General features: G+C 36.7%; 1 protein-coding gene across 4 annotated transcripts in view; it reads right to left on the bottom strand.

Annotated features, from left to right (window-relative positions):
- LOC131351774 (NACHT, LRR and PYD domains-containing protein 12-like) overlaps positions 1–12,722 on the bottom strand; it is a 23,004-nt gene extending 10,282 nt beyond the window's left edge. For 3 of the 4 annotated variants that reach the window (XM_058387353.1, XM_058387355.1, XM_058387356.1), the window contains exons 1-9: positions 12,639–12,722; positions 10,536–10,645; positions 7,799–7,909; positions 6,727–6,837; positions 5,275–5,385; positions 4,759–4,837; positions 3,560–3,752; positions 1,564–3,334; positions 1,149–1,322 (exon numbers count right to left, since the gene is read on the bottom strand). In XM_058387353.1, the coding sequence (XP_058243336.1) occupies positions 1,149–1,322; positions 1,564–3,334; positions 3,560–3,752; positions 4,759–4,837; positions 5,275–5,385; positions 6,727–6,837; positions 7,799–7,909; positions 10,536–10,600 (2,615 nt within the window). In that variant the 5' untranslated portion in view covers positions 10,601–10,645; positions 12,639–12,722. The remainder of the gene's footprint in view (positions 1–1,148; positions 1,323–1,563; positions 3,335–3,559; positions 3,753–4,758; positions 4,838–5,274; positions 5,386–6,726; positions 6,838–7,798; positions 7,910–10,535; positions 10,646–12,638) is intronic. The other variant, XM_058387354.1, reaches the window with a different exon arrangement.
- Between the last annotated feature and the right edge of the window lie 5,791 nt (positions 12,723–18,513).

The following is an 18,513-nucleotide window of genomic DNA, read 5'->3' as shown; positions in this document are numbered from 1 at the left end:
TATACACAGATATTCCATTCCAAAAGGAATACACTACAGCAGACCTGGGCATTTTACGGCCTGTGGGCCACATCCGCCCTTTGGACGTCCCTGTCCGCCTGCGTTAAGTCAGTCATAAACATAAATGAACAAGTATTTATGCTGTGCATACAACTGTGTTGATTTTATTTTGAAAAGCCTGGAGTTTTATTATTTCCGTATGGACATGTGTGTGTCTGGACAGTAACAGGTGATGCTGCACGTTAATGCTGGTCAGATACCCCTAAAAATGTCAGCTCCCATTAAAAAAAGAAAAGTTGATTCAGAATGCCGCGTTTTCAACAAGACATGGACTGCAAAATATTTATTTACAGAAATCAAAGGTAAAGCCGTGTGTTTAGTTTGTGGTTCACAGGTCACTGTGTTCAAAGATTACAATCTGAATCGCCACTACGTGACCAAACATGAGGAGAAATACAAGAACTTGTCTGATGAAGAGCGCAGAGGAGTCGGAGGCTATGCTAACCACGCTGCAAACCCGACAAGGACTTTTTACAAAACTTCACACACCCAGAGACGCAGCTGTCAAGACAAGTTCTGTCATATCTCACAAAATCACTAGAAAAAGTAAAGCGTTTTCTGACCGAGAGTTTATTAAGGAGTGTATGGTGGACTCTGCTGCCCTGATATGCCCAGAGAAAAAGGGAGCATTTGAGAACATGCCCCTATTTTTAACAAGTTAAAAATAAAATGAAACAGTGATGCAATGATTGTTTTTGTTTTAAACTGTTTATTACTTCTATAGGATTATTTTCCTCTTTGACCTACACAACAATTCATAAATTTACAAAAATATTTACAGAATATCCTTATTCTTCTGATTTCCAGCAGCAGCTAATCAAAATATATAATTTATTGCTTTTTAGAATGGGAGAAAATTAATATTGAGCAGAATTAAGTTCAAGTTATTGTTGGTTCGACTCTCCAACACAGGTCATATTTGTTATGTGGCCCCCTGTAGAAATTAATTGCCCAGCCCTGCACTACAGTGTTTAAATAAAAAAAGTGATAAATACTACATTATCTCTGGTTTCCAGTTAAAATGGTAAAACAGCTGATTTTTCAAAAAAGTTTAACTTAAATAACTTGAATAGGAGAAATGAACTGACCTGAGTTTCTCCAGTTTACAGTTTGGACTCTTCAGTCCAGCACAAAGCAGCTTCACTCCTGAGTCCTCCAGAGGATTACTGCTCAGATCCACCTCAGTCAGCTTGGAGGATTCTGAGCTGAGAACTGTGTGTAAAGCCCAGCAGCTTCTCTCTGTCAGGTTACACTCACTGAGACTGAAAGGAGAAAATGTCAGTGAGGAAAATTTATCTTACTCTAGCTGTACAAAGCATGACCTAGTTCCAAGCTGCTGGACTCTTATAGCAACCCAGAGAATCAACTCCATAATGATGTCATTATAATAATGTCCACTGGAATATGATGTTCAACAAAGTACATGCACATTTTTAGCATCAGTGTGCTCAAAAGTGTATTTAAGGACAAAACACACTGAATGGAGAAACAGGTTTTACTTACAGAACTGTTGTAGCTTCCTGGACGACTGGTAACAGTCTCTTAAAGCATTCATCTGATCTTATAAACTTCTGTAGGTCAAACACTTCCAGATCCTCCTCTGAGGTCAGCAACACAAAGACCAGAGCAGACCACTGAGCAGGTGAGAGTTCAGCTTCAGAGAGACGACCTGAGTTCATGTAGCTTTGGATCTCTTTCACCAGTGAATCATCATTTAACTCGTTCAGACAGTAGAACAGATTGATTGATCTCTCTGGAGATGGATTTTGATCAAACTTGAACTTGATGTATTTAACTATGTCCTTTCTGCAGTCAGAGCTGCTTCCTGTGTGTGTCAGTAGACCTCGAATGAGCTTCTGATTAGACTCCACTGAGAGACCCAGAAGGAAGCGGAGGAAAAGATCCAAGTGTCCATTGTCACTCTGTAAGGCTTTGTCCACTGTAACCTTTAGTAAATCAATAAGTTGTGTTTCTTTTCTCTCTTCTGATTGATCAAAAACATTCTTGTTTTCATTTCGGACACATACATATGTAAACAAAGCAGCAATGAACTCCTGAATGCTGAGATGCACAAAGCTGAAAACTGTGCCTAGAAATCTGCCAGTCTCCTGAGTGCACACTCCTGAGTACACTGCTAGGTTACTGGGGTCAATTCCACAGGCTTTTAGATCTTCTGCATAGAAAATCAGGTTGTTTTTTTCTAGGTGACTAAAGGCAAGCTTTCCCAATGAAAGAATTCCCTCTTTATCCCATGGAGTGTCTGAGGCATTATTTCTATTGTATTTCTTGTCCCCCTGTACGGTCTGAAAGATCAGAAAACATGTGTACATCTCCGTCAGAGTCTGTGGAATGTCTTCACTGTCTGATCTTCCCAAAATCCTCTCAAGTACAGTGGCTGAAATCCAGCAGAAGACTGGAATATGACACATGATGAAGAGGCTTCTTGATCCTTTAATATGACCAGTGATTCTGTTGGCCAGACTCTCATCACTGATTTTCTTCCTGAAGTACTCCACCTTTTGTACATCATTGAAGCCACGCACCTCTGTGACCCGGTCCACATGTTCAGCAGGGATCTTAGCAGCTGCTGCTGGTCGAGTGGTTATCCAGATGAGAGCAGATGGAAGCAGATTTCCTTCAATGAGGTTTGTCATTATAGTGTCCAGTGAGGCTTTTTCTGTTACATCAGTCAATTTCTGGTTTTTATGGAATGTTAGAAGAAGTCGACACTCATCCAGGCCATCAAAGATGAACATGACTTTATACTTATCTGTTAATCTCATTCCTTTTGTTGAAGGGAAAAATTGATAGATGACGTCCCTCAAGCTGCATTTTTCCTTTTCTTTCAGGTTCAGTTCTCTGAAAGGAAGTGGAAATATGAACTTGATGTCCTGATATTCTTTCCCTTCAGCCCAGTCTAGAACAAACTTCTGCACACAGATGGATTTTCCGATACCAGCGATCCCCTGTGTCACCACAGTTCTGATGGGTTTTTCTTCTCCAGGTGATGGTGTGAACATGTTCTTGCATTCAATTTGTTCCTCTTGCTCCATTTGGGTTTCTTCAACTTTAACACTAGTTTTTTGCTTTTCAATTTGTCTCACTTCATGTTGTTCATTCATTTGTTGAACTCCACCTTCAGTGATGTACAGATCTGTGTAGATCTTGTTGAGAATGTTGGACTCTCCTTGCTTTGCAATTCCTTCACACACATGATTGTATTTCTTATGCAGGTTTGATTTGAGTGCACGCTGCTGAACTTCTATTAGTGCATCTAATTACAGAATCATAAATAAGAGAATTATAAAGCAGAATAAACAGTAATACATATAAATGAATCAAATTTCTAAATGACTATGAAACATTTTAAACACGACATTGCTACATCACTATATTGTTAAGATAATAGAAACAAATCAGAAAACAAATCATTTACAAGTTTGCATGTCTTGTGCATTTAAGTAGGAAATCATGTGGATGTATTTTATTGATCTCTTACCTTGGAGTGCATCAGCGAGGTCATTGTGTTCCATCAACTTCAGAAAGTACAATGCCATATCAAGAGCTGCTTCTTTAACACTCCACAGATCATCCCTCACATCTTTATAATATTTTGTATTTTGTTTTTTTAGGAGTTTCTTAAACATCTCCAGCTCATGTTTTATAAATACAATCATTTTATTCTCCAGATCCTTCACAAAACACACAGAGGGAATGAAAAATGTAAAATGCAGAATGATTTTTTAATTACTGTGAAATTATTTTGTTATGATTCCTCCATGACCAGACACAGATACATTATAGCAGTTCAGAAAGACTAGGCAGAACTGTAGTCAGTAAAATTAAGTCAAAGAATGAAAATCTTTTGCAAAGACACAAGAGAAGATGTGGTACACTGTGTACAAAGACACTGACAGACTTTTCAGACTATTCAGGGTTGAGCGAGTGCAGTGTGGAATTAAATAATACCAAAAAACACATCTGTATTCAGGACACAGAATTATCTACGTACTAATGTCCTGCTTGAATAACTGCACACACAGTGCACTCTCATTTTACACCTAAAACTAAGGTATATGACCACTGTAAATACACAAAATATAGAGAAGGCAGTTTTAAATTAATTGCACACACAAATGTATAAAATAAAATAAGAGGAAATTGAATATCACTCACTGCTGTACTGTAAATTAGGGAACTGATCAAACATTACCATAAGAAAAGCCTTTCTAAACAAGAGGTATTATTTATCAAAGCATACATAAAACAGAATCTAAATTTGTATAAGATTCACCTGTACACACTGGAACATTATTGGCATTAATTATTGGTAATAACTGGTATTTATCACTCATCTGTACACACAGATGTATTATTATTTTACGAATAGATTGCCAAATAAATACAATAAAAATAATTCTGTGTGCATTTCTCCTCAATTACTTTTAGAAACTCTGCAATGACTTGAATATTTCTGATATTTTGCTCTTTTCTTTTGCTTGTTTTGGAAATGTAATTTATTGTAGTCATTTCAGAGGGTATCTGGTCTCCCAGTCATCAGTGTTCCAGTGATTTTGTGCCTTCATTCATCATTATGATTTATTAAATATCAGCTGTAATAAACATTCTGTAATAAACAAACAAATTTGCAGTGGATGACGTTGCAGGAAACATTATTAAAGAAAATGTAAATCTTACTGTAAAGATGTTGTGAAGGAAGTCTTTAATCTTCTTATCTAATGTGAGACTTCCTACAAATGCTTTCTCAGGGTCGTCTCTGCAGAGAAATCATTTATTTTATGACCAGTAGCTTAAATTAGACTAATAAATAGCAACATGACATGAGAAATAAAAGTTATACCTTTCCTTCGAGAGTATTTCTTTCATTTTGTCAGCGCTAGTTGGATGCTTTGTAATTCATAGCCAGCATTTTCTTTATCTTAAAGTGGTTTGTTTTATGTTAATTTTACAGACATATTTTATTATTTCTAATTACATTTTTTGTTGTAAAGATAATGTTTGGATGTTTTACTGACACAATAAGACATAGCAACTCAGATTTCAAATATCCACAGGTTTCACCACAGTCTCAGAAACACTCTGCATGGTAAAGCATGTTATAGCACATTCAACTCTTTATATTGAAGCTAAAAAGAACATGAACTCTGGGAACCATTAGTAAAGCTGTATGTGAGGCTAGGAAGAGAGAAATACCTTTCCTTAGAGGATGTTCCACCTGTAAAGTTGGGAGGGACTGACATTGATTTGTGCCGTTTGAGAGACGCATAGCTGGGCACAGGAGGGTCTGGCCTTTTCTCAGATCCACTAAAGAGTAAACAGAAACATTTGGCAGTTTTATCTAAATGATTGTAATGACTCACATTTTCAGGCACATACAGTGAACAACCTGCATTTTTATTCTGTACAATTTTCTTTGCATATCCTTTTTAGTTGGGGCATTACACTGCACACCAGGGGCAAAAAGGTTAAGGATCAGAAAGGGTAAGGGAATAACAGAGGCTGTGTAGTTACAGAATTAAAGGTTTCAGACATCTACACAGTGATAAGAATCTTAAGCACTGAGCTAGTAGACTATACACAGAATGTTAGACCTCCTTAAGTGAAGCCGTATATGTCTCATTATTTCTATGCGAACAAGAGCATAAACCAGCACACAAGTGCCAAAGAAACTCATGTCATTAATTTCATGAGGCATTTGAAGGCATATGAAGACTATCCTCAGTATTCCACTGAAAATGGCTGTATCATTCATAAAAGCCTTCATAAAAGTGTCATGTCAAGACCACATTTAATTCCATTTTTATCAAATTGAACCTGGCTCATTGAGCTGGCTTTGTTCTACACTCAGGGTACAGCAATAACTCCAGAGAAATGCACTGAAATCAGAAATGCACTTTTTATGTACATTGTGTCCTTCGTTTAAAATCATTATCTACAAAAATTTCCTGATTTTATAACCTATGAATGCACAGAAAAATGTTTGTATGATACTAATCTTACACCAAACACAGGAAAAGAAAATAAACACACATATTTTTCTGCATCCCTACTATGTCTCAAACACAAGATATAAGACCTGAAACTAGCCCAAGGGCTCTGGAAAAGAAAACCTGTCTAGACTCACTGTCTGCATTTACACTCTGTTTGAATGTGTTAATATTTAGTATTTATTATCATTAGTTCCTAATAATTTAAAATTCATGGAAATCAAAGATAAATAGTTATAGTTGAAAAAAAGATCATCGTATCCACACACTGTCATTCATATTACTGCCACCAGGGGTCTCTGTTTCACCTCTTCCCAGACCTTTGTGTTTGCCTTTATTACTTAAAATTACTAATCTTGGCTCTTTATGTTTTTGCTTTTTTTTTACACAGAATACTTTACCAGTGCTTTCAGTTTATCATTTACCTGCTTGTGTTTTATTAACATGCCTTTCATAACTAGTTAGATTTTCTGCTATCATACATGTAAATATAACATGTACAACCTTCACATTTAATCATCACTGCTATATGTTGCTAGCTCAATACTAGCTTTGAATTTAAACAACTAAACAACACTTTATACTGAAGCTAAAAAGAACATGAACTCTGAGAACCATTAGTAAAACTGTATCTGAGATTAGGAAGAGGGAGAAATACCTTTCCATAGAGGATGTTCCACCTGTAAAGTTGAGAGGGATTCCCATTGATTTCTCACTCTTGAGAGACACACAGCTGGACACAGGGGAGTCTGGCCTTTTGTCAGATACACTAAAGAGTAAAGAGAAACATTTTTTGGCAGTTTTATCTATATGATGTAATAATTTACATTTTCATACACATACAGTGAACAAACTACATTTTATCTTATACAATACATTTTTCTTTGTGTAATGTTGATTTAAAGGAGTCGGGGTGAGAATGGAGGATCACCATTACTCTGCACCACTGGTTTAAGGATAAAAAAGGGTAAGGGACCAACAGAGGCTTGGTAATTACAGAATTCAAATTTTCAGACATCTAAACAGTAATCAGTCTTAACACTGAACTAGCAGACTATATACTGAATGATAAAAAGACTAAAGACTCATAGTGTAAAAGCTGAGTGGAAAACTGTCTAGTATCATTGATTTTCAATACTGTTAATAATTATCTCAAGCCTAATGACTTCAATAGTAACAGTCAAGATGAAGGAACTGCATTAACAGCAGAGGTGCTAACAATTACAGTTTAGCCACAGCAATCACCACTTTCACCTCTTCATACAGCACTTTAAAAACACGACTGAAATGAAGTTTTCCTCCTTTTCTCAGCTAAAGCAACGGTCAGACTAATGCAAATAAAATACCCTCATGAAAAGCTTGAGCAGGATAAAGGGTTAAACATGAATAACAGCAAAACAGAACTCAATCAATCATATAGGAAAGACTTTATATCAGTGTGCATCAAAACCCTCAGACACTGAAAATCTTCTTTCCTCAATTAGACCCATAAACATTACTGCTGTTATAGAGAGCAATGTATTCTGTGACCAAGATGCAACAGATTTTGTGTGATCTGTATAACATTTTCTTCTGTGCAACATTCACTGGTTAGACCAAGTGAATGTTGCCCAGCACTCAGAACTGCAACTCCACAGGGTTTATCATTGCTGGGGATTACAATTATGCAATTTTCAAAGAAATACTATTAAAGTTTCACCTGCACATAACTGTATATGTGTATGAAATACCTTTCCATAGAGGATGTTCCACCTGTAAAGTTGTTAGGGATTTCCATTGAATGGTCACTCTTGAGAGACACACAGCTGGACACAGGGAAGTCTGGCCTTTTCTCAGCACCACTAAAAAGTAAAGAGAAACTTTTTTTGGCAGTTTTATCTATATGATGTAGTGAATTACATTTTCATACACATACAGTGAACAACCTGCATTTTATCCTGTTTTATACAAAGAAACCCAGGTCATTAATTTCCAGCCAACTGTGTATAATGATCATGAGGCATTAGGTGCCAAGGCAGAGATATGAAGATATGAAGACTACCCTCAGTATTCCCCTGGAAATGGCTGTATTAAAAGCCTTAAAGTGTCACGTCAAGACCACATTTAATTCCATTTTATCAAATTCAACCTTGCTCATTTTTTTTATTTTGCATGTATGTGTGGATAAAGCATCAACTCCAAAGAAATGCACTGAAATTACAAATGCACATTTTATATACAGTAATACCTTGACTTACGAGTTTAATTGGTTCTGTGTCTGAGCTCATAACTCAATTTGCTCGTATATCAAATCAAATTTCTCCATTAAAATGAATTGAAATGCTATTAATCCGTTCCAGCCCCCAAAAACCACACCAATCTTTTTTATTACGTGTTTTTAAATAAGAAAAATGTACTTTATAAATAACAAATAATGTATAAAAAATAATAATACATAATAAAAGAGAATGTAAAGAAATAAACTGCTATTATTAAGTGTATTTACGTTGAAGATCAGACAAAGATGCTGCCGGAGGGGGAGGAGACTGGCGGAGGAGGGGGGCGGAGTTTTTCATTTCGTGCTCTATCGCTTAACTTAACTTACTCGCTACACACTTAATGCTACAATTAATTGCTAAATTTAACTTACACACTATGCTACACTTTATCACTAAACTTAATTGCTACTTTTTAAAAACAAAAATTTCACTTCACTTAATCATCTTCTTCACGGACTTTTCTTCACTCTTCTTCATTGTCTTCTTCACTCTTCTTCACTGTCTTCTTCACTCTTCTTCACTGTCTTCTGAAGTCTTCTTCACTGTCTTCTGAAGTCTTCTTCACTGTCTTCTGAAGTCTTCTTCACTGTCTTCTGAAGTCTTCTTCATGGACTTTTCTTCACTCTTCTTCATTGTCTTCTTCACTCTTCTTCACTGTCTTCTGAAGTCTTCTTCACTGTCTTCTTCACTCTTCTTCACTGTCTTCTGAAGTCTTCTTCACTGTCTTCTGAAGTCTTCTTCACGGACTTTTCTTCACTCTTCTTCACTGTCTTCTGAAGTCTTCTTCACTGTCTTCTGAAGTCTTCTTCACTGTCTTCTTCACTCTTCTTCACTGACTTCTGAAGTCTTCTTCGCTGTCTTCTTCACTCTTCTTCACTGACTTCTGAAGTCTTCTTCGCTGTCTTCTTCACTCTTCTTCACTGTCTTCTGAAGTCTTCTTCACTGTCTTCTTCACTCTTCTTCACTGTCTTCTGAAGTCTTCTTCACTGTCTTCTGAAGTCTTCTTCGCTGTCTTCTTCACTCTTCTTCACTGTCTTCTGAAGTCTTCTTCACTGTCTTCTGAAGTCTTCTTCGCTGTCTTCTTCACTCTTCTTCACTGTCTTCTGAAGTCTTCTTCACTGACTTCTGAAGTCTTCTTCACTGACTTTTGCCTTTTTCTCCACACTTTCCTCGCTTTCCCTTGCAGGGCGTTTCAATAAAAACCTTTCCAAGGAGGTTTGTTTCTTCCTCCCTTTCAAAATGTTTGGAAAATGAGTGATGAAGTGTGGTTACACAGCGCCAAGGCACGACCTGGAGAGATAACCACGTGAACTGACCGCTCGCTGGGTGACCGAGTGGTGGGTGGAGTAAGCTCGCTCGCTCGTAACTCAGATCTCGGCTCGTATCTTAAAGCAAAAAATCGACCGAGCGACGGCTCGTATCTCGGAAAACTCGTGAGTTGAGTCACTCGTAAGTCAAGGTTTCACTGTACATTGTGTCCTTCATTCAAAATCATTATCTACAAAAATTTCCTGATTTTATAACCTATAAATGCACAAATGTTTGTATGATACTAACTTTACACCAACACAGGGAAAGAAAACACACACACATATTTCTCTACATCTCAACTGGGGATGTGGGGGTGGGGGTGGGGGCCTGGGGTCTTATGGGAAGCCATTACACTACACACCAGGAGCAAAAGTGTTAAGGATCAAAAAGGGTAAGGGACCAACAGAGGCTTTAAAGCATGTGATTCCTGCTCTAATGGGCCTTTATTAGTGCTGCTACAGTTTTTATCATTATGTGGAAAAAAACTCCTTAGAGGTCATTTTTTTCATTGCAGAAAAAATGTATCACATACACAATCATTCCCAGTGAATCATGCCGTGAAATACTTTTTACAAACCATCCTGGTTATGAAAATAGAGTCAGATAAAAGAAATTAGTCAAAAATTGAATTCCAGAACAGTGTTATTATAACCTCAGTCTTATTTTTCCTCTGTCCCAACTTTATTTGAGTTTGCTGCAGGCATAAATTTCTAAATTTGTTTATTTGTAACAGTTAAGCTTGTCTTTGTCCTTTTGCCTGTTAAAGGCCCAAGTGAATGAACAAAAGACACATTTCAGTTTTTATTACATTTTTAGCAATTGTTCCAACTTTTCTGGAAATGGGGTTTGTACTAAATACAGAATTATTTTAAGAATTTTTAAAATTTTGTGTTCTTACCTCTTGTGCTTCTCCTCTTGTAGACTCATTTCAGAGGTCTGGAGTTTCTCACACTCCCGAGACATTATAACAAAAAGTCAAATGTTTTATATTATAAACATAACTGGATCCTGGTAAAGTAAAGAACAGAAGAATGTGAAATTACATTACTGCGGCATAAATTAATATTTATCCTTACTTACAACATAGTAAATCATTTAGGATTCTGTAAATGATCACTGAAATACTGACATGTCCATTCTCTCTCTCCAGGCTCTGGTTAGAGGAACATGAGCTTAAATTACAGGGGAGTTTTAGTAAATTCAAAATATCTAAACAGAAAAAAGCAAACCTCACAGTAGCCTGAAATATTTTATTATAATAAAAACTGTTGGGAATCAGTATCTGATAACTGAAACTCATTTTGTAATATTTGATAAAATATACAAGGCTTGTAAGAAAATAAGTAGAAATGTAGGCTTAATTAGAAAAAATAGCACAAATCCTCCATCTAGTGTTAATTTAACAATAATGTTTATTACTGACAGCATTATAAAATGTTTAAAGGTAATATATCTGTTTTGCAGGTGAATAGAGCAGGTCCACAAGTGGTTCAGTGCTGCATGTGACACTTCAAAATAAAAGTCCTGTACTTTAACATCACACTAAAGAAAATTAAAAAAAAAATTTCGGGGTCACAACAGCAGACCAACTGGTCCGCACAACAATTGGCAAGGGTTTTATGCCAGATGCCCTTAGGACTGGCACTGCATCCAGTAGCTGGGGTGGTAGGAGAGAAACATACCACTGATCCACCAATGCCCATCGCAGTAAAGAAAATAACTTACCTAATTAAAAAACCTGGGCCATTTCATTCCAGCTTTAAACAATACATGTGTATGTCTATGTCTACAGAAACACATGACTCTGATCACCTTCTTCAGCTCTGTGTTGAAGAAAACACTTTCTATAATACAGGACTGACATTAGTAATCAGAGTCATGTATCTGAATGAATTTATATTGATACCAGAGTATTATATCAAACCCTGAGCCAGCTGGAACTCCAGAGGAAAACTAAGTTGTAGTTAATTGTGTTAGTTATCAGAAATCCTAAGTTCCACATGTTGATCTCTCACACTGCTGAAAAGCTACTGATGATAATATGAAACCACTTCATCCACCTTTTTTATATTTTAAATTCACATTCACGTGTTTTCAGTAAATAATGTATTCCTGTAGAAAATGTATTGAGGAAATTAAAGCACAGTTCTCTCCCAGACTGCGGTTCTCCCAGTCTCTCTACCTGAAAGCTAAATTAATCTAATCTCAAGTGTCCTAAAATATCGGAGATGTTAGACTCTGAACGGTAACCACGTGGAAAGCGGAAATCGAGCGTGCGCGAGCTCCTACACAACCAAAGAACTGCATTTAATACAAAATGATCATTTTAGATAAATAAACAACAGGCTAATACAGGATCAACGTTTCTTTATTCTTTACATTTAAAAATGGTCAAATCTTTCAAATAGAAATAGACGAATAAAAATACATTTTACTAATAACATGTTTTGTTCATTTAGTTCTGAATCCTGAATTTATTTGCTTATAGACGAGTGTAGGCATCTGTCGATGTCTGTGAGATTAATGGCTCAGGACAGAATCTTATAAAATAGTTTAGGTATATTTTACACTACAATGTTCCGATCTGAAACTAACGGTTTAGAGTCTCTGACATTTCAGCATCTCACTCTAAAATGTCGCCGCGCGCGCGCGTGTGTGTGTGTGTGTGTGTGTGTGTGTGTGTGTTATACAACCGGAAATCGCTTTTCTTTTTTATGCTTATTCTGTTTGCTCGAGAGAAAGAAGATATATCGAAAATATTTCAGGAATTATTATACTGAATATTAATCTTATTCTCTCTGTAATAAACAGCTGTAATCTTTCCCCGTATGTAATAAAGCCCGCATGGAGCACAGGTCTGTTCACTTCCCTCAGGATAAGATGCTGCGTTACACCGCGATATCCGATAAACACAACAATAAACTGTGGAACACAGAAATGTTCTTCTTTTACTAAATAATCCTAACAGTCACAGATTACAGCTTTATATTCATGTACTCACTGTGATTTTATTCCACAAACAGATTCTTTTTTTCTCCTCACCAAAAAACCCCTTTCAAACAAACTTTCACTTTTACTTTGATCCCCCCCCCCGCATGCGCAAAATGTGCAGCACCATCTCCAGCACCATCTCCAGCAGCCAGGGACTTTCTTCTTTCCAATTACATAATTTGATGTAATATTTTTTATAAATATTTAAAAAAACTACATTTCAACAAAATAACATTAATTAATACCACAGCACTGTCATTTGTAAGCATTTATTATAAATGTTGTTAATAAAGTTTGATGAAACACTACATTCGAGAAAGCTGAAAAAGTGTGTGTGTGTGTGTGTGTGTGTGTGTGTATCACAGTTATGTTTCAGAGCCAATGAAATTAGTAGATCACATGCTTTAATAAAACAAATGAAATGAAATAGCCGTTATTTGTCACATATACATTACAGCACAATTCTTTTTCAGTACGATGTAAACGAGTACACTTTAACCAAATATATGACTTAGTTGTATTCGAATCAGCAATTATCGATGTCTTACCGCCAAACCGGATAGCAAAGGCTCACACAAAGGCAATGTTACAAAGCCACGATAGTTAAAGTTGTGGAATCCAGAAGAATATTCTTGGATTTTTGCAGCGTTGTTAAGTTGTTCACATTTGACAGCCCACTCTGAGGACATTAGACCTTTGCTCAGCATGTCCTTCAGTGAGGTACACTGTAGTTCTGCAGGCTTTACATATGACTTGGCATTCTTGGTTCTTTCAAGGTATACACACTCTTTTCCAGGATTTCCAATAGACCAAGCAATCTGCATAAATCGGCGACAATTCTCTACCTCACAGTCAGCGTTTGGTGGATTGGTTGACTTGATTAGATGAATTGGGAAAACAGGACTATGGTCATATTTTGAAGTGATATAAATTTCATTCCTTGCATCAATGCATATCATGGGTGTAGTGTCATAGTTTTGTGCATGCCTGACATGTCTTCGTACATTTTTGGGTGCCCTTAGGACAAAGTGTGAAGTGTGGACACGGAAAAAGTTTTTGATTTTTTAAGTCCGGCTTTGAGTCCAATTTCTCTGTGGAGTCACTGGTCACATCATCAGCTTTTCGTTTCTGTGATCTTGACTTCTCTGCAAAAAGATAAACACTGATTGTCACAGGTGTAAATTTAAAACATTAAAAAAGGTTAAAATAACACTCAAAGTACAGTATCTCTGCCCTGCAAGACTCTGCATAGCCTCTTTTTTTAACACAAGGCAAGTGATTACTACAAATAGGAGGAGATTTAAAAAAACTGCACTAAAGTAAACACAGACAAACAATAGAGAAAGACATAAGGATGCAGAGGAGACACAGGAGAAAACAATAACGTTTAAACAAAAAAGATAAACTATGGATCATGAAGTGTAAGCAGTGATGATATTGCAAAGTGCCATCAAACAATCAATAAACACTACACAGGACAGTAGAAGACAATGACATCCTAACATTAACCCAAAACATCACAGAGCATGTGATAGCCTTTTTAAAAAGTGGGTAATGGTAATGGCTTCTGGATGTTTGTTTGCTGTCCTCGCACAAGCAGGCCACCACATTTTTTTTCGGTGAAAACAAGTTAATGAGTGGTGAAATGCATTACAATATCCACTTGAAAAACACTTAATCACATCATATATCTCTTTGCAGTACAGCTGTAGAACATACCTTGATTGTTTTCAGGAAAGTAAACTGCATCTTTGAGATGTCTTGTGTAAAGATGAGACTTATTTGCAAGTTCCTGTTGTTGACAAAACACTGAGAACCTTTACACGCCAATTATGAAGTTACATCAGAGAACACCTGATATGAACCTGTGAAGAATAATAACATTGTTGTTTACCAATCCAACACCCCCTCCACCCACCACCCCCCACCCCTCCGTCCTACACCTCCAACTAAAACATTCTTGATATTTAGGGATCTAATGAATAACAATATAACATTGAATAATGATTCTATACTGAACGCAAAGATGCATAAAACCCATAGGACTCATGTTAATAAATAGTAAACTGACGGTGTTGACACGGCGTTAGAGGCCTGCATCAGCGAGATTTTTATCACATTGTGTATGATTAGTCTTAGTGTTTCAATTCTTTTAAAATCTATCTTAATACAAATTAAAAAGGAAGAATATGTTTCCCCTGGAGGTGTGAGGCGAACATGCTAATCACTAAGCCACTGTGCCACCATTGACCACAACATCTGCCATTAAAAAGGGTTCCGTTTGTTATCTTATAACAACTGGATCTGATAACTATGTAGTAACAATTTCCAACAATCAGGGTTGATCATTACTTTGTATGAAGAGAACGGAAAAAATCAAATCTGGTTATGATTTTAATTAATTTTTTTCAGACATTGTGTTCAGATTATTCATAATATGACAAATGAAAATGTATTTACGTAGCAGATTTAATACACCATGGAACTACTGCTATGACTACTAATAACAATAATTTCATGAGTTGTTGAATCTGGCTCATTCGTAGGGAAGTAGAGACTAGATTTAATTGAGGAATACCAATGTGTTTTTTAAAGCTATTATTGTAATTAATTAAAATTATAACAGTATGACGTTGCTTGGTGAGTTTATAATGCATTGGCTACATTTCTCAAAATATAAAAATCGTTATTACATTTAAAATCTTAGAAAACTCTTAGAGAAATTGTTACATGTATTACACGGATGTAATACATTATGACAGTTTGCGTGTGTGCATGTGTGCATGCAGAGCCATCGCTGGGAATTTGCTTGGGGGAGGGTGGATCGAGCTCGCAGGCCCCACAGACCTATGGGCCCTGTGCACCCTGTCACCCTCTTCCCCCCACTTGCGTGTGTGTGTGTGTGTGTGTGTGTGTGTAGATCCCCTAATATGGTCATACAAAAAAGGCCTAAAGCATTTCAAAGCAAGCAGCTAATATGATATAGCCTACACTGCATTTTTATAAACACAGATGAACACAGAAACACAACTGTGATAATGAATCAGAAAGTGGTATTACCACACACTGACCCTGACTTTGGCAGCAGCCACAACCAGAGAAAGTCCATGACTGAAGATGCCACTGTATAGCGTCAGCTGCCGGAGAAAGATTAAACTATAGTATTTTTGGTGAGAAATGAAATAAAGGTTTATTCAGATTTAATCTTGTCTAAGTTATTTTTCTTCAAAGAGAAGGTTTCAGTTCAGAGGACAGAGCTCATGCTCCCCACCTTGTTACAAAAAACAGACGTTTAAACCGTTGTTTTTATATTAAAGATCTCTTTCTGCTATTGTGATGTTTGTCACTTACACCTTTGGTTTCTGTCACTTCTCATGGTTATCACCTCATGGTTATCACCTCATGGTTATCACCTCATGGTTATCACCTCATGGTTATCACCTCAGACAGAAGACATGTTGTCAAAGCACAAATTCATCAGGTCATATTCAGGTCAGACAGAATCATCTATACTTATGCATATAATTATATATAACATGAAATACAGTAAATGATAAATTTGACACAAATATAACATCTGTTACAATCAAACATATTAGATATAACACTGAGTGTCTGTGTGGAAACACTGAGATGAGAAGTAATAAATAATGAAATAATAATATGTTTGACTCTTAACTGTATTGGAATGAGCATCACTAAATCTTATGTTATTTTATTAAATTTCCCAAAAAAACATCCAGTTGAGAAAGAGGGAATGAGGTCTGACATTTTTGCTGTGGGGTTTAATTCTGTGTGTGTAGCAAGACACAACTACAGGAAGCCGAACAATCCAAAAGAATGATAATACTGTACTTCCAGCACTCCTGTACTCCCCAGCATACCTGCACCCTCTCTGCACATAGAGTACTACCCAAAACACCTGCACTACTCACACCTGTATTCCCCAGCACACCTGAACCCCCCATGCACTACCCAAAACACCTGTATTCCCCAGCACACCTGAACCCCCCATCAGTGTACAATATTGCGTTACTCCATAAAAAAGTAACTAATTGCATTACTTATTTTTTTTATAAAAAGTAATGTTATGTTACTTTTTCTTAAATTTGACCAGTAGACTCGTTCTCTTTTATACACATAGAAACCTGTGTTACATTACAAAGTAAACTCACAGTTCAAGTTAATAAAGACATTACAGAATGAAATATAGGCTTCCTATAGTCATTCTAAAATTAGATCATTTTGATTAGATAAATTCAGATAAATAATTGTCAGTGAATTTATTTTTCCTAGTTTATAGTAACAGATAGTAACATAATGCTCATGCTGAACATTTTTGTGCATAATTAGCACAGCTAAACACATTTAATGAAGTTATGTATGACAAAATAGGGCAAAAGATATATCTGTAACATAAACTACTCACAAAAAGTTAAAGATATTTGGCTTTTGGGTGAAATTTATGGAAAAGGTAAAAAGTTCACGCTACAGTGATATTATATCATGAAAGTAGGGCATTTAAGTAGAAGCTGCAATGGTGATTTCCTCATCTCAAACAATTTATTGAAACAAAATCCAACAACAGTGGTGGGTATACCACAACAAAAAATCTCAATGTCTCAATAATCTGTCATGTGACCTTGACCATCAATTACAGCTTGACCACGACGTCTCATGCTGTTCATGAGTTGACTTATTGTCTGCTGAGGCATGGCATTCCACTCTTCTTGAAGGACGGCCCTCAGGTCATTGAGGTTCTGGGGTGCAGGGTTACGAGCCTCTACACGGCGACTCGGCCGATCCCAGAGGTTTTCTATGGGATTCAGGTCTGGAGAAAGTGCAGGCCACTCCATTTGAGGTACCCCAGCCTCCAGCAGCCGTTCCCTAATGATGCGACCTCGATGAGCTGGAGCATTGTCGTCCATGAAGATGAAATTAGGCCTGCGTTGTTCATGCAGGGGCACAATGACTGGATTAATGATGTTGAGTGGCATTCATCATCCGGTTCCGCAGGGCACTGTTCACAATGAAGCGGTCATCAACGTGGGATGTGGCCAAAGGACGTCCACTTCTATGCCTTTCTGTGACTCTTCCAGTCTCTCTGTATCTCTGTCCCAACCTGCTGATGACACTCTGTGACACTTTAAGCTCAGTGGCCACTTCCCTCTGAGAACATCCTGTTTGAAGCCTCACAATGGTGAGGTTCTGTTGATCAGTTGTTAGGTGTGGTCTTGGTCTCATGATGTCAAAATGTGAACAGCATGATGAAGAGGACTGTTTAAATACCAATTCTAACTGAACTAGAAAATTTATTGGTGGATTCATGGATCAAACACCAGTTGTGAATTTTGCCGTTAAGCACCTTGTTAGAGAACAGCAAGTTCTGCAGAAAGTACTGAAACACTGAACAGTTGGACATGTGCATTCAAAAGTGTAGAGAAGGTCAAATTAAGTTCACCTGTAAAGGTTATAGTGCATTTTAGGTGCATCCTGAAATTTCACCCGAAAGCCCAATATCCTTAACTTTTTGTGAGTAGTGTATTTAAAGTGTTTAATAACTTAAAAGAATAGAGGACAAACTACAACAAAAATTAAACATAAATCAGTCATCTTTTAAATTTTAATAAAAATGGCCTCACATGGCCTACCATGAGATTACAAGCTTTTTTAATAATATGTTAATCAAGTGTCCTCAAAACAAAATTCTTTTAATGCAAAAGAGTTCAGATCACTCATGCAATGTATGTGCAAAAAAAAACAAAATCATACATTTTTGTATGTTGTACATATTGTGTGTGTTCTGTGTATTAAAGAGTATTCTTCATTATTTCATCAAGTTTTTTTTTTTTCAAAGTAATGATTGTACCACAGCAGGAGAAATC

The sequence above is a fragment of the Hemibagrus wyckioides genome, linkage group LG04 (genome assembly GCF_019097595.1).
Source record: "Hemibagrus wyckioides isolate EC202008001 linkage group LG04, SWU_Hwy_1.0, whole genome shotgun sequence".
Taxonomy (NCBI): domain Eukaryota; kingdom Metazoa; phylum Chordata; class Actinopteri; order Siluriformes; family Bagridae; genus Hemibagrus; species Hemibagrus wyckioides.
This window is presented reverse-complemented; position numbering and strand designations above follow the sequence as displayed.